This window comes from Arachis hypogaea, chromosome 20 (assembly GCF_003086295.3).
Source record: "Arachis hypogaea cultivar Tifrunner chromosome 20, arahy.Tifrunner.gnm2.J5K5, whole genome shotgun sequence".
NCBI lineage: Eukaryota > Viridiplantae > Streptophyta > Magnoliopsida > Fabales > Fabaceae > Arachis > Arachis hypogaea.
The window spans coordinates 29,393,108-29,414,819 of record NC_092055.1 but is presented as its reverse complement, the minus strand read 5'-3'; the positions used below and the strand labels follow the sequence as shown (position 1 = coordinate 29,414,819).

General features: G+C 37.8%; 1 protein-coding gene across 1 annotated transcript; it reads right to left on the bottom strand.

The window, feature by feature from the left end:
* Nucleotides 1–3,453: 3,453 nt before the first annotated feature.
* On the bottom strand, nt 3,454–5,387 carry LOC112785696 (uncharacterized). Its single transcript, XM_025829137.1, has 2 exons — nt 4,965–5,387; nt 3,454–4,404 (listed from the first exon to the last, which is right to left on the bottom strand). Exons 1-2 carry the CDS (start codon nt 5,385–5,387, stop codon nt 3,454–3,456), a joined length of 1,374 nt encoding a protein of 457 aa, XP_025684922.1.
* Between the last annotated feature and the right edge of the window lie 16,325 nt (nt 5,388–21,712).

Genomic DNA, 21,712 nt, shown 5'->3' with positions numbered 1-21,712 from the left:
GGGTTGAAAAAAATTCTAGAAAACAACAGAACCAAGAGAGAAAAAGTCATGTAGTAGTAAACACCCTTGCAAACTAAAAATCATGCTGAGATGAGATTTTACGATTTTGAGACAGAAAATAATTAAACAATCAAAACGTCAATTTCAAAACACAAAACCTGCCAACTGATAGTAAATAAATGATATACCAAACAACTGATCTATTGCCCAATTTGGAATGTCAAGAAAAAAAATACAGTAAATTTAGATCCTTCATTCAATGATTTTAATAAGCCAAATTCATCAAATATCCAAACATAAGTCTCAAACACAAGCAACCCCAATATCATACACACAATGACACATTCATAACTGATAGAAGAATTTCTTCATTCTTCGACAAAATTTCTTCATGGTCCATGCCTTGGGATGATGCCCCTTGGGTTTGTGATGCCTAGATTTGTGTATAGAAGATCAATTGCTTCTCCTTGACGATTGATAGCTTCAGTTTGCCTGTCTTGACGCTGCCTCATATCAGCAAATTGCTCCTCCATATATACTCTCATGCTTCGCAATTCATCCATCAAATCTCGCATTGTTGGCGAAGGAGGGGGTGGTGGGGGGGGTTCCTGTGATTGTGCTTGCACCTCAGGGTCTTGTGGTTGTCCTTGGACCTGAGGTTCTTGGGAATTCAGATCTCTTCCCATCTGTCTTAGAGTGCTGTCATCAATCTTGGCTACATTACTCAAGATGACACTCTTCTCTTCACTCAAGTAAATTCCAAGCCAGGTGAAAATCTTGGTCCAATGGCAAGCATATCCTAAAGCAACACTTGATTTTCCTTTCCTCATTTCAAGCATATGATGAACCATAAAATAAGGCCAATTTATCTCCTTTCCAGTCACCATAGCCCAAAGCACTAGAATATCTTCGTTAAACAAGATTCCATGATTATGTTTTCTTAGAATCAACATGTATGAAAACAAATACATCAATATACACTGCTCATTACCCAACCCACTGCAACTTATATTACCTCTAGCATCCATTTGTGGATTCTCATACTATAGACTCTGCAAACCAACCAACCTATTATATTCACTCCATTCCTCATCTTCCCCAATACCTCCAGTAAATTTTGCCCCTTGATAAACTAAATTCCATTGTTCAGCTAGTTCTTGCAAAGTAACTCTATAATGCTGTAACCCTAAATCAAACTCAATCAGCGGCATTACCTCCTCACCCTCTTCATCAGGTTCAGGAACAACATAATTTAAATTACTATAAACAGCCCTAACCAAGTTCGGGTAATAATCATCCCTAGTTTGTACAAAATCAGTTAAGTGCTATGTTTGCAAAGCATTCCAGACCAAGTTATAATGTCTACCATGAATGAACTCAGCTGTTATGTACCTGGGAGGAATAATTGCCTTTGACTCGAACTTTTCCACATAGTTGTTCAGTGCCCTTGGAGACGGCAGCCACCTTGCCATGTAATGTGATGAAGCAACCAGTCTGGCGGAAGCAGAGTTTTCTCTCTCAACCCTGGCTCTTTTGGAGTTCTTAGTTCTGGCCATTTTGGGGATATTGATTTAGTGGGTTTTGTAAGGAATTGGATGAGGATTAATAATACGTATGTAGGATGGAGTGGATGTTGGTGAGATTGGAGAAGAAGAAGAAGAAGCTTTCTGGATTCGATGAGAGGAGAGAGGTACAGAAATGGGGCACCGAATTGTTTTAAAATGTTATAGAAGAATGAATACGCATGGTTTGGGTTTAATAGATAGCGAATTTGAAATTTCAATCGATTGGATTACAATGCCAATCAATTGAATGCCGAAAAAAACACATTTACATCACTTCCCAATTGATTGAATTCTCAAACCAATCGATTGAATTGGAAGTCACGTGGAAAGTTCAATCGATTGGGTAACATAACCAATCGATTGAATAGTGAGACCTCAAGTTGCTAATACACATTTCAATCGATTGGGTAGCACACTTCAATCGATTGAATTTGGCATGTCCATATTGTTTTCATGAATTCAATCGATTGGGTATCACAACCAATCAATTGAATAGTGAAACCCAGGTTGTTTTGAAGCATTCAATTGATTGGAAATTCTAAACAATCGATTGAATTATAAAAAATCCACATTTAATTCATCGTTCAATCGATTGGGTAATATGACCAATCGATTGATATTTGCGAAAACCATGCTGCCCAGCAATTTTTAATCGATTGTTTAGTGGTAAACTATAATCCAATCAATTGAGTTATAATTCAATCGATTGGTTTGATAGTCCAATCAATTGGTTTTCAAGGAAACACGATTTTATGATTTCTCACGAATGTGACGGATCAAATTTAATCTTTTACTCGATTGGAATAGCAAAAAAATTTATGAGGATCAATGAAAAATCTAATTCGTTATTGTTTTTGTTCTTGATTGTTAATAAACATGATAGATTTATGATAAAATAATTATTTATAAAATAAAAAATCATTTTTATAATTAAATAAAATATATGGGATTAATTTGTAATTAAATTTAAAAAAGGACTATTTAGCAGTTATTAAAAAAATTTAAAAAATATGTTTTGTTATGGGACCATTTAATGGTCCAAACATTCTGGGACCACCGAATCCTGAGTGTTTTAAGTGTGAAGCCCCTTTTGTTGACCAAAAATAAAGTGAGATTGTTCGAAGCCTTTTTAATTAAGTACCACATCAGTCTCTATTAGTTTCTTTCGGTGGCTTTTCAGAATGTATTTTTTTTCAAAGATAAATGTTATTTTATTAATATAAAATAAAAGTATTTCCATAAGGAAGTACAAAAGAATTGGATCTTTCCATTTATCACCAACTGTGAATGAAAGACTAAGAGCTTAGAAAAGAGTAAAGAAAATTAGCAGCATCTATCAGGTATGGCTCACGAGTTCACGCACTAAATTGCTGGCTTCTTTCACTATCTCTGGTGCCGGGCTTATTACCTTCTCAAAAACACACCGATTCCTCGCTTTCCAAGTGCTCCAACACAGCGCCGCTATGAGGAGGGTCTTTTATCTACCGTCGAATTGAGCCGCTGCCCAGGATAAGACTCGTTGCCACCAATTGAAAAAGGTCTCTTCTTCTCTCATTCATAGGTCAAGGGTTATTAATCTTAGGCACCATATTATTGAAGACAGGGGGCATTGAAACAAAGCATGAGAAATTGATTCAGCCTTCAACATGCATCTTGGACAAGTGGCAGGAGTGGATGTGAACCGGCTGTGAACTTGTTGCAACATCGGAAGCTTTTCATGAAGACTTTTTCATAGAAAAACCTTAATTTTATGAGGTAATTTCAATTCCCAAATGCTATTCCAGACTCTGTTGTTCTGTATGTTCTGGGGCCTCAATGAAGTAGGAGAATGAAAGAATCCATAAGCAATTTTGTATCCTGACCCAACTTCATATATACCAGATTTTGTTCAGCACCAATTAACTTCATCTTCCTCCTCTATTGGTTTGATTGAAAGAAGTTTATTGCATATATCAACTGAAAAAATTGACTCAATCAGATTTCTATTCCAGCTTCTATCAGGATTTAGTAACGCACTAATGTAATATACTTGTAGATTTGGCGGGATTGTGAGTGCATTTTGAGGGACATTAAGGGGCACTGGTGGTGGGAGCCAGGGGTCATGGAAGATGCGAACATTAGTACCAGAGCATATTTTCCATAACAAGCCTTTCTCGATCACCTTGCGCCCTTCAAGAACACTTCTCCAGCGCCACGACGGTACGCTTCCTATCTCTGAATGTAGGAAATCTGTATATCTGAAATATTTAGCTTTGAGCATTCTTGATAGAGTAGAATTAGGGTATTTCATTAGACGCCAACATTGCTTGCCCAATAAAGCCAAATTTTGCGCCATTAGGTCCTTGATCCACAGCCCTCCATCTTTCTTCGGTCTCGTCATTGTGTCCCATTTAATCCAAACCATTCTTCGTTCTGCGCCTTTTTGACCCCACCAAAATTGCGAGAGCATGCTATGAATCTCAGTCAACAGCATGTCTGGGAGCTTGAAACAAGAGAGTGTATAAATAGGAATCGCCTCCCCCACCGCTCTTAATAGCGTGTGCCTGCCACCTGATGACAATAGACTTCTTTTCCAACCCATAATCCTCTTCTGAACTTTATCCTTGATAGCTCCAAAGGTTGCTTTCTTTGATTTTTGAACTATAGAGGGCAGTCCCAAGTATTTGTCTTGTGCTCCGATATGTTCAATATTTAGTGTCTGAGCAACTGCTAGTCTTGTGTTCTGGGGTGTGTTGTGACTGAAAAAGATAGCCGACTTATTCAAATTGACTTTTTGCCCACTGAAACCCTCATAGATCTCTAGCAATTCTAGAATACTTTGGCTTGTATTAGGTGCGCTCTTGCAAAAAAAGATTGAATCATCGCAAACAAAAGGTGATTAACTGTTTGGCATCTCTGATTAACTTGAACTCCTTGAATTAATCTGTTTTGCTCTGCCTTGTGTAGCAAGAAGGAAAGTCCTTCTGCACAAAAAAGAAAGAGATATGGAGATAGGGGGTCACCCTGTCGGATGCCCCTATTTGGCCTAAAATAGCCAAAAGGTTGACCTTCCACAACGACAAAGTAAGAAACAGTCGTTACCAATTCCTTAGTCCAGTTAATCCATTTAGCATCAAAGCCCAGCTTATCCATAATATACCATAAGAAATTCCATTCAACCCTATCATAAGCCTTGCTCATGTCTAGTTTAATAGCCATCTCATGCTCTGCCCCACTTCTTTAATTTTTCATATAGTGCATATAATCGTCGGCAATTAGAATATTATCTGAAATGAGTCTACCTTTGAGAAACGCACTCTGATTTGGGCTTATAATTTTATTCATAATACCTTGTAATCGGTGCACCATAACTTTAGAAATAATTTTATACATAACTGAAGACAAACTGATCGGTCGTACCTGAGTCATGTCACTGGCATCTGGCACCTTTGGAATCAAACAAATTTGAGTATGATTGAAGCTTTTTAGAATTCTGCCACTGTGAAAGAAACTTCTCACTGCCTTAAAAATGTCACCTCCAACTATATCCCAGAAAAAGTGAAAAAACTTAGCTGTAAACCCGTCATCACCAGGAGCACTTTGAGCATGAACACTAAATGTAGCTCTTTTGACCTCGTCCATAGTTACTGGCCTTTGGAGCCTACGGTTTATGGAAGCTGTAACCTTAGGCTCTAAATCCTCTAAGTATGGATTTAGATCAGCCGAACAAGAAGAAGTAAAAATATCACAAAAGTAGTCTTCAGCTACCTTTGCAATATCCTCCGGTTTCGATGCAATCTCATTGTCCCTCCTTACTAATCTCCAAATTCTGTTCCTTCGCATCCTTGATTGAAATTTCTGGTGAAAGAATCTAGTGTTCTGATCTCCTTTTTTTAGCCACTTGACTCTAGATTTTTCTCGCCAATAGCTCTCTTCTTTCAAATATGCCAGCTCCAACTTCTCCTCCAAACTGGTAACTGATGCGAGGCAGAAGTCGGCCAATTAAGAATTCAATATAGAAATAGCGTTGTAAGTATAGTTCTTAACCAGCTAAAATCCGCCCATCAATTTAGAAAGTTTGTCACAAAATTAGAATAAAAATACTGGGAGTATGAATCCCAGGTCGTCTCCCAACGAGTTGACAAAAGTTTGTGATGAGCAGATAATTTATACGCTTTTTGGCATTGTTTTTACATAGTTTTCAGTATGATTTGATTAGTTTTTAGTATATTTTTATTAGTTTTTAAATAAAAATCACATTTCTAGACTTTACTATGAGTTTGTGTGTTTTTCTGTGATTTCAGGTAATTTCTGACTGAAATTGAGGGACTTGAGCAAAAATCAGATTCAGAGGCTAAAGAAGGACTGCAGATGCTGTTGGATTCTGACCTCCCTGCACTCAAAGTGGCTTTTCTTGAGCTACAGAAGTCCAAATGGCGCGCTCTTAATTGCGTTGGAAAGTAGGCATCCAGGGCTTTCCAGAAATATATAATAGTCCATACTTTGCCTGAGTTTAGATGACGCAAACTGGCATTTAACGCCAGATCTCTGCCCTATTCTGGAGTTAAACGGCAGAAACAGGTTGCAAAGCAGAGTTAAACGCCAGAAACAAGTTACAAACTGGAGTTTAACTCCAAGGAAGACCTCTATACGTGAAAGCTTCAATGCTCAGCCTAAGCACACACCAAGTAGGCCTGGAAGTGGATTTCTGCATCATTTACTCATTTCTGTAAACCCTAGTAACTAGTTTAGTATAAATAGGACTTTTTACTATTGTATTTATATCTTTTGATCATGTTTTGATGATTGAACCCTCTTTGGGAGGCTGGCCATTCGGCCATGCTTGGACCATTATTCCTTATGTATTTTCAATGGTAGAGTTTCTACACACCATAGATTAAGGTGTGGAGCTCTACTGTCCCTCATGAATTAATGCAAAGTACTATTGTTTTTCTATTCAATTCAAGCCTATTTCTTCTCTAAGATATCCATTCACACACAAGAACATGATGAATGTGATGATTATATGACGCTCATCATCATTCTCACTTATGAATGCGTGCCTGACAAACACTTCCGTTCTACATGTAAACAAGCTTGAATGTGTATCTCTTAGCCTTCTGATCGTGAGATCAGAGTCTTCGTGGTGTAGGCTAGAACTATTGGCGGCCATTCTTGAGATCCAGAAAGTATAAACCTTGTCTGTGGTATTCCGAGTAGGATCCGGGAAGGGATGGTTGTGACGAGCTTCAAACTCGCGAGTGCTAGGCGTAGTGACAGACGCAAAAGGATTACTGAATCCTATTCCAATATGATCGAGAACCGACAGATGATTAGCCGTGCGGTGACAGCGCATCTTGGACCATTTTCACTGAGAGAACGGGAAGTAGCCATTGACAACGGTGATGCCCTACATAAAGCTTGCCATGGAAAGGAGTAGGAATGATTGGATGAAGACAGCAGGAAACCAGAGGTTCAGGAGGAACAAAAGCATCTCTATACGCTTATCTGAAATTCTCACCAAGGAATTACATAAGTATCTCTATCCTATTTTATATTTTAATTATATTTTAATTATCAATTCACCATAACCATTTGAATCCGCCTGACTGAGATTTACAAAGTGACCATAGCTTGCTTCAAGCCGACAATCTCTGTGGGATCGACCCTTACTCACGTAAGGTTTATTACTTGGACGACCCAGTGCACTTGATGGTTAGTTGCACGAAGTTGTGAAAAAGAACTAAGATTATGAACGTGCGTACCAAGTTTTTGGCGCCGTTACCAAGGAATGAACAATCATGATTTCGTGCACCAAGTTTTTGGCGCTGTTGCCGGGGATTGTTCGAGTTTGGACAACTGACAGTTCATCTTGTTGCTCAGATTAGGTAATTTTATTTTAATTTTAAGTTTTTGTTTTTATTCTTTTTATTTTCAAAAAATTTTCAAAAAAAATTTTAAAAAATTAAATTATTCTATGACTTCGGAATTTTTAAGAAGGAATTCTAGAATTTCATGGGAAATGTTGAATCCTGGCTGGCTGTAAAGTCATGTCTAAATTCTTTTGGACTGAGGGGTTTTTCTTCACATGCTTGAACTATGTATGCTGAAGCTTGGCTGGCCATTGGCCATGTCTAGTATTTTGGACCGGAGCTTTCACTGAAAGCTTGGCTGGCTAGTAAGCCATGTCTAATTCCTGGACTGGAGCTTTAGACTAACATTGCATGATGCCTGAAATTCTGATTAAAAATTTTGAAATCCTTATTTTTCTTTTTCCAATTAATTTTTGAAAAATCCAGAAAAAAATTTAATAAAATCATAAAAACAAAAAATATTGTGTTTCTTGTTTAAGTCTTATGTCACATTTTAAGTTTGGTGTCAATTGCATCTTTTTAATTTTTCTTAAAATTTTTGAAAACTCATGCATTTGTTCTTCATGATATTCAAGTTGTTCTTGATGAATTTCTTTGTTTGATCTTTAAATTTTTCTTGTTTGGTGTCTTTTCTTGTTTTTCATATGCATTTTCAATTTGTTAGCGTCTAAAGTTTGAAAATTTCTATGTTTGGTGTCTTGCATGTTTTTCTTTTCTTAAAAATTTTCAAAAATAAATTTTGATGTTCATCTTGATCTTCAAAGTGTTCTTGGTGTTCATCTTGACATTCAAAGTGTTCTTGCATGCATCATGTGTTTTGATTCATAATTTTCATGTTTTGAGTCTTTTGGTTGTTTTTCTCTTTCTTCATTAAAATTCAAAAATAAAAAAATATCTTTCCCATATTTCACTCATAAATTTTCGAAAATTTGAGTTGACTTTTTCAAAACTTTTAAAAATTTAGTTGTTTCTTATGAGTCAAATCAAATTTTCAATTTAAAAATTCTATCTTTTTCAAATCTTTTTCAAAAAAATCAAATCTTTTTCATTCTTTCTTTCATAATTTCAAAATTTTCAAAATTTATTTTCAAAATCTTTTTATTATTTTTATTTCATATTTCCAAAATTAATGCTAACAATTAATGTGATTGTTTCAAAAATTTTAAGTTTGTTACTTGCCTATTAAGAAAGGTTCAATCTTTAAATTTTAAATTCATATCTTTTTGTTTCTTGTTAGTCAAGTAATCATCTTTAATTTTCAAAATCAAATATCTTAAAATTTCTTTTTCAAATCTTTTTCAAAATAAGTTTCAATCACATCTTTTTCAAAATCAATTTCAAAATCTTTTCTAATTTCTTATCTTTTCAAAAATTGATTTTCAAATCTTTTTCAATTAACTACTTGACTTTTTGTTTGATTTTAAAAGTTTACTATTTCAATCATATCTTTTTCAAAACTACCTAACTAATTTTCTTTCTCTAATTTTCGAAAATCTCCTTCCTCTTTTTCAAAATTCCTTTTTAATTAACTAATTGTTTTGAATTTTAATTTAATTTAATTTAATTTTTCTTTTCTTTTCAATTATTTTCGAACTCTTCCCTCCCTCATCTCTTTCTAATTAGTTATTTATCTACTAACACTTCTCTTCTTCTTAAAAATTTGAACCCTCTCCCTCTTTCTGTGTTCGAATTTCTTTTCTTCTTCTACTCACATAAAGGAATCTCTATACTGTGACATAGAGGATTCCTCTTCTTTTCTGTTTTCTTCTTTTTCATATGAGTAGGAACAAGGATAAGAATATTCTTGTTGAAGCTGATCCGGAACCTGAAAGGACTCTGAAGAGGAAGCTAAGGGAAGCTAAAGCACAACTCTCTGGAGAAAATCTGACAGAAATTTTTGAAAAAGAAGGAGACATGGCCAAAAATAATAACAATGCAAGGAAGATGCTTGGTGACTTTACTGCACCAAATTTCAATTTACATGGAAGAAGCATCTCAATCCCTGCCATTGGAGCAAACAATTTTGAGCTAAAGCCTCAATTAGTTTATCCTATGCAACAGAATTGCAAGTTTCATGGACTTCCATCAGAAGATCCTTTTCAATTCTTAACTGAATTCTTGCAAATCTGTGATACTGTTAAGACCAATGGGGTTGACTCCGAGGTCTACAGGCTTATGCTTTTCCCGTTTGCTGTAAGAGACAGAGCTAGAATATGGTTGGACTCTCAACCTAAAGATAGCCTGAACTCTTGGGATAAGCTGGTCACGACTTTCTTAGCCAAGTTCTTTCCTCCTCAAAAGCGTAGCAAGCTTAAAGTGGATGTTCAAACCTTCAAACAGAAAGAAGGTGAATCCCTCTATGAAGCTTGGGAGAGTGGTGCGCGAAGTTGTGATCATCAACAATGGCGCCAAAGGACTTGGAGCTCTTAAACGTGAATCACACTTTGTCACAATTCCGCACAACTAACCAGCAAGTGCACTGGGTCGTCCAAGTAATAAACCTTACGTGAGTAAGGGTCGATCCCACGGAGACTGTCGGCTTGAAGCAAGCTATGGTCATCTTGTAAATCTCAGTCAGGCGGATTCAAATGGTTATGGAGTTTAAGGTGATGAAAATAAACATAAAATAAAGATAGAGATACTTATGAAATTCATTGGTGAATTTCAGATAAGCGTATGAAGATGCTTTGTTCCCCTTGAACCTCTGCTTTCCTATTGCCTTCTTCCAATCATTCATACTCCTTTCCATGGCAAGCTTTATGTTGGGCATCACCATTGTCAATGGCTACATCCCGTCCTCTCAGTGAAAATGGTCTTGATGCTCTGTCACAACATCGGCTAATCAGCTGTCGGTTCTCGATCATGTCGGAATAGGATCCATTGATCCTTTTGCGTCTGTCACATTCCCCACAATCGCGAGTTTGAAGCTCGTCACAGTCATCCCTTCCCAGATCCTACTCGGAATACTACAGACAAGGTTTAGACTTTCCGGATCTCAGGAATGGCTGCCAATAATTCTAGCCTATACCACGAAGGTTCCAATCTTAGATCAGAAACCCAAGAGATACGCATTTAAGACATTGCTAGTAGAATAGAGGTGGTTGTCAGGCACGTGTTCATAGGTGAGAATGATGATGAGTGTCACGGATCATCACATTCATCAAGTTGAAGAACGGATGAATATCTTGGAGAAGAAATAGACTTGAGTTGAATAGAAAAACAATAGTACTTGTATTAATTCATGAAGAATAGCAGAGCTCCACACCTTAATCTATAGTGTGTAGAAACTCCACCGTTGAGAATACATAAGAACAAGGTCCAGGCATGGCCGTGAGGCCAGCCCCCAAACGTGTCTAAGACTTATCAAAGAGCCAAAGTATGTCAAGTGTGAAAATACAATAGCAAAAGGTCCTATTTATAGAGAACTAGTAGCCTAGGGTTTACAGAAATCAGTAATTAATGTAGAAATCTTCTTCCGAGACCACTTGGTGTGTGCTTGGGCTGAGCATTGAAGCATTTTCATGTAGAGACTTTTCTTGGAGTTAAACGCCAGCTTTTGTGCCAGTTTGGGGGTTTAACTCCAGCTTTTGTGCCAGTTTTGGAGTTAAACGCTAGAATTCTTAAGCTGACTTGTAATGCCTGTTTGGGCCATTAAATCTCGAGCAAAGTATGAACTATTATATATTTCTGGAAAGCCCAGGATGTCTACTTTCCAACGCAATTGAGAGCGCGCCAATTGGGCTTCTGTAGCTCCAGAAAATCCACTTTGAGTGCAGGGATGTCAGAATCCAACAGCATCTGCAGTTCTTTTTCATCCTCTGAATCAGATTTTTGCTCAGGTCCCTCAATTTCAGCAAGAAAATACCTGAAATCACAGAAAAACACACAAACTCATAGTAAAGTCCAGAAAAGTGAATTTTAAATAAAAACTAATAAAAATATAATAAAAACAAATTAAAATATACTAAAAACATACTAAAAACAATGCCAAAAAGCGTATAAATTATCCGCTCATCAGAGAGATACAAGGAACTGACCAAAAAGTGTGCTTCTGACATGCTTTCAGAATGGACCATCCTGGATATATTCTATGATGGTCTGTCTGAATTATCTAAGATGTCATTGGACCATTCTGCAGGTGGATCCATTCACCTAAAGAAAATGCCTGCAGAAGCTCAAGAACTCATTGACATGGTTGCAAATAACCAGTTCATGTACACTTCTGAAAGGAATCCTGTGAGTAATGGGACGCCTCAAAGGAAGGGAGTTCTTGAAATTAATACTCTGAATGCCATATTGGCTCAGAATAAAATATTGACTCAGCAAGTCAATATGATTTCTCAGAGTTTGAATGGATTGTAAGCTGCATCCAACAGTACTCAAGAGGCATCTTCTGAAGAAGAAGCTTATGATCCTGAGAACCCTGCAATAGCAGAGGTGAATTACATGGGAAAACCCTATCGAAATACCTATAATCCCTCATGGAGAAATCATCCAAATTTCTCATGGAAGGATCAACAAAAGCCTCAACAAGGCTTTAATAATGGTGGAAGAAACAGGTTTAGCAATAGCAAGCCTTTTCCATCATCCACTCAGCAACAGACAGAGAATTCTGAGCAGAATCCATCTAGCTTAGCAAATATAGTCTCTGATCTATCTAAGGCCACTTTAAGTTTCATGAATGAAACAAGGTCCTCCATTAAAAATTTGGAGGCACAAGTGGGCCAGCTGAGTAAAAGGGTCACTGAAACTCCTCCTAGTACTCTCCCAAGCAATACAGAAGAGAATCCAAAAAGAGAGTGCAAGGCCATTACCTTACTTGGTGTGGCTGAACCCAAAGAGGAGGAGGAGGACGTGAATCCTAGTGAGGAAGACCTCCTGGGACGCTCAGTGACCAATAAGGAGTTTTCCTTTGAGGAACCAAAGGAATCTGAGGCTCATCTAGAGACCATAGAGATTCCATTGAACCTCCTTTTACCATTCATGAGCTCTGATGACTATTCATCTTCTGAAGAAGATGAAGACATTGCTGAAGAGCAAGTTGCTCAATATTTAGGAGCAATCATGAAGCTGAATGCCAAATTATTTGGTAATGAGACTTGGGAGGATGAACCTCCATTGCTCATCAAGGAACTAAATACCTTGGTTTAGCAAACTCTACCTCAAAAGAAACAGGATCCTGGTAAATTCCTAATTCCCTGTAACATAGGCACCATGACCTTTGAGAAGGCTCTGTGTGACTTGGGGTCAGGAATAAACTTAATGCCACTCTCTGTAATGGAGAAACTTAGGATCTTTGAGGTGCAAGCTGCCAGAATCTCTTTAGAGATGGCAGACAACTCAAGAAAACAGGCTTATGGACAAGTAGAGGACGTGTTAGTAAAGGTTGAAGGCCTTTACATCCCTGCTGATTTCATAATCCTAGACACTGGGAAGGATGAGGATGAATCCATCATCCTTGGAAGACCCTTTCTAGCCACAGCAAGAGTTGTGATTGATGTGGACAGAAGAGAAATGGTCCTTCAACTGAATGAGGACAACCTTGTGTTTAAAACTCAAGGATCTCCTTCTGCAACCATGGAGAGTAAGCATGAAAAGCTTCTCTCACTGCAGAGTCAACCAAAGCCCCCACAGTCAAACTTTAAGTTTGGTGTTGGGAGGCCACAACCATACTCTAAGTTTGGTGTTGAACCCCCACATTCAAACTCTAAGTTTGGTGTTGGGAGGTTCCAACAATGCTCTGAACATCTGTGAGGCTCCATGAGAGCTCACTGTCAAGCTATTGACATTAAAGAAGCACTTGTTGGGAGGCAACCCAATGTTATTTAATTATATCTATTTTTATTTTATTGTTATTTTATTTTTTTTAGGTTGATGATCATGTGAAGTCACAAAAACTACTGAAAAATCAAAAACAGAATGAAAAATAGCTTTAAAAATAGCTCACCCTGGAGGAAGAACTTACTGGCATTTAAACGCCAGTAAGAAGCATCAAACTGGCGTTTAACGCCAGAAAGAAGCATCAAGCTGTCGTTAAACACCAGAAACAAGCACCAGACTGCCGTTTAATGCCAGAACAGAGCATGGAAGTGGCGTTAAACACCAGAAACAGGCTACATTTGGGCGTTTAACGCCAAAAACAAGCAGCAAGCTGGCGTTTAACGCCAGACATGCATGCTAAGGGCGTTTTACACGCCTAATTGGAGCAGGGATGTTAAGTCTTTGACCCCACAGGATCCCCACATTTTCTTCTCTCCTCTTCACACCTTTTCATAACTCTCTTCCACAAATACCCCTCACCAATCACCTCAATCACTCTTCCCCATCACCTCTTCACCACTCACGTCCATCCTCTCTTCCCCAAAAATCCCACCTACCTCCAAAATTCAAACTCTTTTCCCTCCCAAACTCAACCCTAATGGCTGAACCCTAAACCTCCCCTCACTCATATATAAACCCCTCATTCCTTCTTCATTTTCACACAACACAACCCTTTCTTCTTCCCCTTGGCTGAATATATACCTCTCTCCCTCTCCTCTATTTTTTTCTTCTTCTCCTTCTTTCTTTCTTCTTTTGCTCGGGGACGAGCAAATATTTTAAGTTTGGTGTGGTAAAAGCATTGCTTTTTTGTTTTTCCATAACCATTAATGGCACCTAAGACCAGAGAAACCTCAAGAAAGAGGAAAGGGAAGGCAATTGCTTCCACTTCTGAGTCATGGGAGATGGAGAGATTCATCTCAAAGGTCCATCAAGACCACTTCTATGAAGTTGTGGCCAAGAAGAAAGTGATCCCTGAGGTTCCTTTCAAGCTCAAAAAGAATGAGTATCCGGAGATCTGACATGAGATCCGAAGAAGAGGTTGGGAAGTTCTCACCAACCCCATTCAACAAGTCAGAATCTTAATGGTTCAAGAGTTCTATGCAAATGCATGGATCACTAGGAACCATGATCAAAGTGTAAACCCGAATCCAAAGCATTGGCTTACCATGGTTCGGGGGAAATACTTAAATTTCAGTCCGAAAAATGTAAGGCTGGCGTTCAACTTGCTAATGATGGAAGAAAACGCACGCCCCTACACTAGAAGGGTCAACTTTGATCAAAGGTTGGACCAAGTCCTCATGGACATATGTGTGGAAGGAGCTCAATGGAAAGTTGACTCAAGAGGCAAGCTGGTTCAATTGAGAAGACTGGACCTTAAGCCTGTAGCTAGAGGATGGTTGGAGTTTATTCAACGCTCAATCATTCCAACTAGCAATCGGTCTGAAGTTACTATAGACCGGGCCATCATGATCCATAGTATCATGATTGGAGAGGAAGTGGAAGTTCATGAGATTATACCTTAAGAAATCTACAAGGTGGCTGACAAGTCCTCCACTTTGGCAAGGTTAGCCTTTCCTCACCTCAGTTGTCACCTCTGCAATTCGGCTGGAATTGACATAGAGGGAGACATCCTCATTGAAGAGGACAAGCCCATCACTAAGAAGAGAATGGAGCAATCAAGAGATCATGGACCTCAACAAGAGCATGAGAAAATTCCTCACCATGAAATTCCTGAGATGCCTCAAGGGATGCACTTCCCTCCACAAAACTATTGGGAGCAAATCAACACCTCCCTAGGAGAATTAAGTTCCAACATAGGACAACTAAGGGTGGAGCACCAAGAGCACTCCATCATCCTCCATGAGATTAGAGAAGATCTAAGAGCTATGAGGGAGGAGAAACAAAGACAAGGAAGAGACATAGAGGAGCTCAAGAGCACCATTGATTCTCATGCTTAGCTCAAGGAGATCAAAAGAATAAATAAGGGAAAGTAAGACGCATGAGATGCAACCTGTGTATGAATGCAACTATATGCTAAGATGATTCTGCCTACTTGGTTAAGAGTAAATAAGTTCTTCAAGACAAACATAAATCAAATTCTACTAATTCAAATTATACAGTAAAGATAAGTAAACTTGTAAGAAGACAGCTCATGAAAGCAGGGAACATAGAATCAAGCATTGAACCCTCACTGATAGTATATGTGCATTCTAATCACTCAAGTGTATAGGGTAATCACTCTACTCTTCTCTAGTCATGCTTTTTAAACGTTGTTCTTCACCTAACCAATCAACAAGTATTTAATGTACCAATGCAAACATCATGAGGTCTTTTCAAGGTTGTAATGGGGCTAAGGTAAAGGTGAGGGTATATATATGGCTAAGTGAGCTATAAATTGAATCCTTGATTAACCTAAGCTCTCGCCTATATATACTCTATATTTTCTAAATCATGCCTAGCTACCCAAAATTCCCACTTTTGCATTACATACTCATGCATCAACTCTTCTTTTAATTTTATCACATATGCATTGATCTTTTATTAGCTTAACATTGGATAATTTTGTCCCTTTATTTATTTATTTATTTATTTAATTGAATATTTTTGTTTTTTTTAAGTAAAAGTAAACACAACTTATCAATGCACATGGATTTTTAATTTTTCTGGTCTTACATGAGTAGGTATCCAAATTCCTAATATTTTATCATAACACATTCCCTATTAACCCATGTTCCCACAGTTTTTCCACACTCAATTAACACACAATCTCTATCTTAAGCTAACCAAAGATTCAATTGGGGTGTTTAATTGTTTTTCCACTTAAGGCTAGTGATGTGGTAAATATAGAACAAATAGGGTAAAAAGGCTCAAAGTGGCTAAAAAAGGTAGATGAAAGGGTAGGCTATTTGGGATAAGTGAGGTAATAATCAAATAATGGCCTCAATCATATGCATGCATATAAACACATTAAACATTGGACATATAGGATGGAACAAAATAAAAATTACAATCATAGAGAAGAAAACACACAAGAATAAAATATCATGGTTAAATAGTGTAACCATGTAATTAGCCTCAATTCTCACAGGTTGTGTGTTCTTAGCTGTAAAACCATGTTCCAATTTACAATCTTCAAACAAGTTTTAATTCAAAAGTTTTGATTTAAATTAGTGAAATTTTTCAAAAATAGGGTCTTAAAAAGAAACTTATTATTTTTCAACCAATTAGAACATGCATGCAAACACTTATTAATATGTAATCTATCCTATCCTAATAAAATAAAAATAGCTTATTGGTGTTAAGAAAAAGAAATTACCTCCGGAAGTCAGGTACTGACTGACCTCCCCACACTTAAAGCTTGGCACCGTCCTCGGTGCCATCAATCAAGAACAAAGGGGGGCTGGTAGCAGCATCTCCACAGTCGGGATTGTCATGGCTCCCTGTGCTAGTAGATAAAGTGGAGTTCGGAGTGTCTGATTCTTCTTCAGGTCGGTGGTTTCCAACAATCAACTCCTTGAGGTATGTAAATTGGCGCTTGTTACGGCGCTCCATTTGCTTTTCCTGCCGGTCAAGCCGGTCCAACCTCTCTAGTATCTGAAGGAGCAGTTGATTTGTTGAAGGTGCTTGTGATGTGGAAGGAGAAGGAATATCTCCTACCGGGTCTGCGGTCCGGCTGATAGTGGCTGCTGGTGGTCTGATGTACTTCCCATTGGAGACAATCTGATCATCCCGCGGAAGTATGGTCTTGGTGTCCCCAGCTCTGTAGGAGACTCCAGCTACCGAGACTAGATCTGAAACCAAAGCGGGAAAGGGTAGGTTGCCCGCAATCTGTACGTGTCCCATGGGGTCCCGGAGGTGTCTTGGTAGGTTGAGAGGCTAGTCTGTAAGGACACACCAAAGAAGAATGGCCATATCTGCAGTGAAAGAGGACTCGTGAGTGCTCAGAAAGACGTAGTGGGACATAATCTGTGCCCACACTCGAGCCTCTAAGGTGAGTGCTGAAGCCAATATTCCCTTAGGTCAGGATCGATGGTATCCATAGATCCATCTGCTGCCAGGTTGTGCTATAACTCTGAGGACGGCGTCCCAGTCAAATTGGTATGTTTGGCGTTTGAAAGAGGCTTCTTGGTATGCGTCCAATCCTTCTGGAGCAGGGGAAAGATCTAAAGCTTGCTGAATGGCCTCTTCGAAAATAGGGACTTGCTTCTGACGGACATAGACAGACTGCAGGGTTGGCATGTGAAAATTGGAGTAGAATTCGACTACCCATGAAAGGTTAACTTGCCTTGGCTGTTTCCGTAAGAATCTCCATTGTCTTTTCTCAATGCGGGGCTCAACAAATTCAATAATGTGGGTCAGGAGGATGAGTAGGTGCTCATTATTATAGTTCCGCTCAGCCAGGATGGGGAACATCTGCTCACAGTAGCGGTTAGTGAACCGCGCAGTGTCCTTTGCTGGAAAGGATTTCTCTTTTTCATCGACCTTGATGATCCTCTTGACTCGCTTTGTTGAGGGCTTTACTGATGTTAAAGATGGTTCCGCAGCTAGTGCTCTTTTTGTTCATTTCCTTGCGGGTAGTTTGGGAGTAGCTTTCTCTTTACCCTTCTTGGTGGCCATTCTGAAAAGGGAATAGGAAAGTAACATTTAAAGGTAAGGGTTAGAGCAAGGAGGAGGACAGTACAAGTGATAATCATTGCACGGTAAAGAAGGATGTCGTTAACACATGGTCACGACTACATGTGATAAGTTCATCAATGGAAATATAGCAAGTGCATGTTATGGCAAGTAGATGCAAGATGTTTATTGGCATGCCGGCAAAGGCATGAGTAGTATAGACCAAGCATCAATAACCAAAATGTATTATCACTCGTAACAAACTGACCATCACGTTTGTATTGACAATTATATTTAATTAATAAAATATTTGAGGGGTTTTGTAAAAAACAGGCATTAGAGTAAAAGGATAGAGTAATTAAAAACGTACAATACCATATGGGCTTTGATAAACCTCTATTTCATGGTTTATATTGTGCTCAATTGAGTGGTTTTTATCAACTCTTTACCCACTTATTCATACTATTTGCATGAGTTTACATTCTCCTTCCTGATTTTGTGCTATGATTGAAAACATGCTTCTTTGACCTTATATTTGCTAATATTAATCCTCTCTTATTACCATTAGATGCCTTGATATGTGTGTTAAGTGTTTTCAGAAATTACAGGGCAGGAATGGTTTAGAGGATGGAAAGGAAGCATGCAAAAGTGGAAGGAATATAAGAAGTTGAAGGAACTGCAAAGCTGTCCAGCCTGACCTTTCTACACTCAAATGATCATAACTTGAGCTACAGAGATCCAAACGATGCGGTTTTAGTTGCGTTGGAAAGCTAACATCTGGGGCTTCGATTTGATATATAATATGCCATAGTTTCCTTGACGATAGGCAACGCGAACGCGTACTTTACACGGACACATCGCAGTGACGAAAATCAGCATATTTGAATTCGCAACCAGCGAATTCTGGGCTGTTTCTGACCCAGTTCTCGGCCCAGAAAACACATATTAGAGGCTATAAAGTAGAGAGATTGCATCCATTCATAAAAAAGCTTTCATATTCACAATTATTAGGATTTAGATGTAGTTTTTAGAGAGAGAGGTTCTCTCCTCTCTCTTAGGATTTAGGATTTAGGATTTCTCTTAGTTTTATGAGTGCCTCTCGATCCCAGGTTCAATGTTCCTTTTATTTACTTTTTCAATTTAATTTATGAATATCCATGTTAAGATTTGAATATTTTATTTAATATAATTCGAGGTATTTCAGACTTATGATTGCTCTCTTTAATTTATTAATGCTCTCTGTTTATCCAAATTATTTTCATTCAAGTAGGCTTTCTTCCCTTTTGGCTTTGGTTAAATAATTGGTGACTCTTGAGTTATCAAACTCATTGTTGATTGAAAATTAGAATTCTTCAAGAATTAATTCGAGTTCTAATAACTCTAACTTTTCCCAAGGAAAGACTAGGATCTGAGGAATAAAAATTAATTCATCCACTTAACTTACCTTCATAGTTAGAGGTTAACAAAGTGGGAGAAAAATCCAATTCTCATTACAGTTGATAAGGATAACTAGGGTAGGACTTCCAGTTATAATACCTTGCCAAGAGTTTATTTTATTATTATTATTTTATTTTTCTTATCATTCAACATACTGCTTCCTTACTTTCCAAAACCCCTAATTTACAAGACTCATAACCAACAATAAGAACATATCTCCCTGCAATTCCTTGAGAAGATGACCCGAGGTTTAAATACTTGGTTATCAATTTTAAAAGGGGTTTGTTACTTGTGACAACCAAAACGTTTGTATGAAAGGATTTTTGAAGGTTTAGAAACTATACTTGCAACGAGGATTTATCCGCAAATTTCTAGACCACGCAAAAGTTCTCTCATCAAAATGGCGCCGTTGCCGGGGAATTGCAAACGTGTGCCTTATTATTGGTTATTGTAAATATTTACTTTTTGCTTGTTTATTTGTTTTTATTTTTGTTTTTTATTTTTGCTTTTTCATAAATTAAGAGGTTATTGGTTTTTATTTAGTTATTAAAAATTTTTCAAAAAATTTTTTTCTTGGTGTTCATCTTGATCTTCAAGTTGTTCTTCGTGTTCATCTTGACCTTCAAGTTGTTCTTAGTTGTTTTCTTCGTTCTGATCTAAAAATTTTAAGTTTGGTGTCATTTTATTGTTTTTTCTCTTTCCTCATTAAATTCAAAAATTCAAAATTTAAAACTCAAATTTCAAATTTCAAAATTCAAATTTAAAAAATTTCAAAATTCAAATATTTTTCAAAAATCATATCTTTTTTAAAATCTTATCTTATATTGTTGACTTTTTCAAAATTCAAATTTCAAAATTTAAAAATTCAAATTTAAAAAAAAATTTCAAATTTCAAAATTTAATTTTCAAATTCAAAATTCAAATAACCTTTTAATTTAAATTTGCTTTTATTTTTGTTTTTAAATTTTTATTAACTAACTATGAGTTCTCACCCCTCTCGCTTTGAGTTTGGTTCCAATGTTGTTGCAAGGAATGGAAATTATAACAGGAACATGCATCAAGGTCAAAACAATCAGAGATGGAAGGAGCCACGAGGATCTGATCAACCCGTCTGGCAACAACACCTTCCATAATACCACAGACAAAGACCATTCCACGATGCATACCAAGACAATAGTTATGGTGGACCCTTCCGTGATAACCAACATCCACCAAATCACTATAGTCAAGAGCCATTCCAGGGGGCATACCAAGATGATAGATATGATGGACCCCCATCATATGTCTATGAACCTCCTCAACACAACTTTGAACCACCACACTTACAAGCCAACTACCACCATTCACCTCCATATGACCCTAACCCGTATCCACCATACCAACCACCTTATGAGCCAAATGAACCATACACAGAACCACCACCTTTCCAACACAACTACTCTCATGAACCACCACCTCAATATTCACCATCTCCATATCATTATCAAGATGAACCACCTTCCTATTATGAACCCTCTCTCCCAACCAATGAATCCTCATATCCACCCCAACCTCCAATGGATGACAGACTTCGTGTTATTCTTCAAAGGCAAGAAAGGATGAATAAGAGTGTGCTAAATTTCGCGGCCGCCTTAGGCGAGTTAGTAAATATAATAGCTTCCCAATATCTGAGCACTCAAAGAACTCCCATGGCTACATGTGGAGAATCAAAAGAAGAGCAAAGCATGAAGGAGATACTAGAAACTTCGGTGGATAATGAGGAACATGGCTTTGTATTGGAACAAGTGGAGGAAGCCATAATATTTGCAGAGGAAGAAGTGGTTGAAGACTTAGGAGATGCTAAACCTCCATGGGAAACTCAAGTTATAGAGCCTCCTTCAAAGACGTTTGAAATTGATGTTGAGGAGGGTGTACAACCTCCAAGGAATATCATAGTTGAAGATTTGGAAGAGGTTGATCAAGAGATGGAGATTAAAGAAGAAAAAGCACAACCTCCCATGCCCTTGGAAAGCAGTAAAGAGAATATTGAATTAGAAGAAAGCTACCAAGAGGAAGAGGTTGAAATTGAAGAAGCTTGCAAAGAAGTGGAAGTTGTCAAAGAGCACAAGGGAGTGGAGCTTGAAATCACCTTGCCAAAGTTATTGGAGACCCCTCCCCCTAAGTTGCCATCATCCTTCACAACATTCAAGTGGGTAAAATTCATATCCCTTAGCTTTCTAATTCCACTTGAATATGGGCTACTGGAGACGGATGGTCAACTTAGAGCTCTTTGTGACATTAAGAGTAAGAGGAAGATGGTCAGTGGTAAGAATTGTCCTGCAAAGTTCATTATGGTTGGAAGCTTTAAGTTTAAACACAAAGGTTGGTGTAGAGCTCAATTGAATGGGTCTAGGAAGCTGTTTGGTAGCTGCAGTGAGAATTCAA

Excerpts from the sequence above, each read along its gene's own strand:
- LOC112785696 (XM_025829137.1), bottom strand. The coding sequence starts at position 5,387 with ATGCGAAGGAACAGAATTTGGAGATTAGTAAGGAGGGACAATGAGATT. Across the intron at positions 4,405-4,964 it reads ATGCCAGTGACATGACTCAG|AGCGCACCTAATACAAGCCA; the intron begins GTACGACCGATC and ends TTTTTTTGCAAG.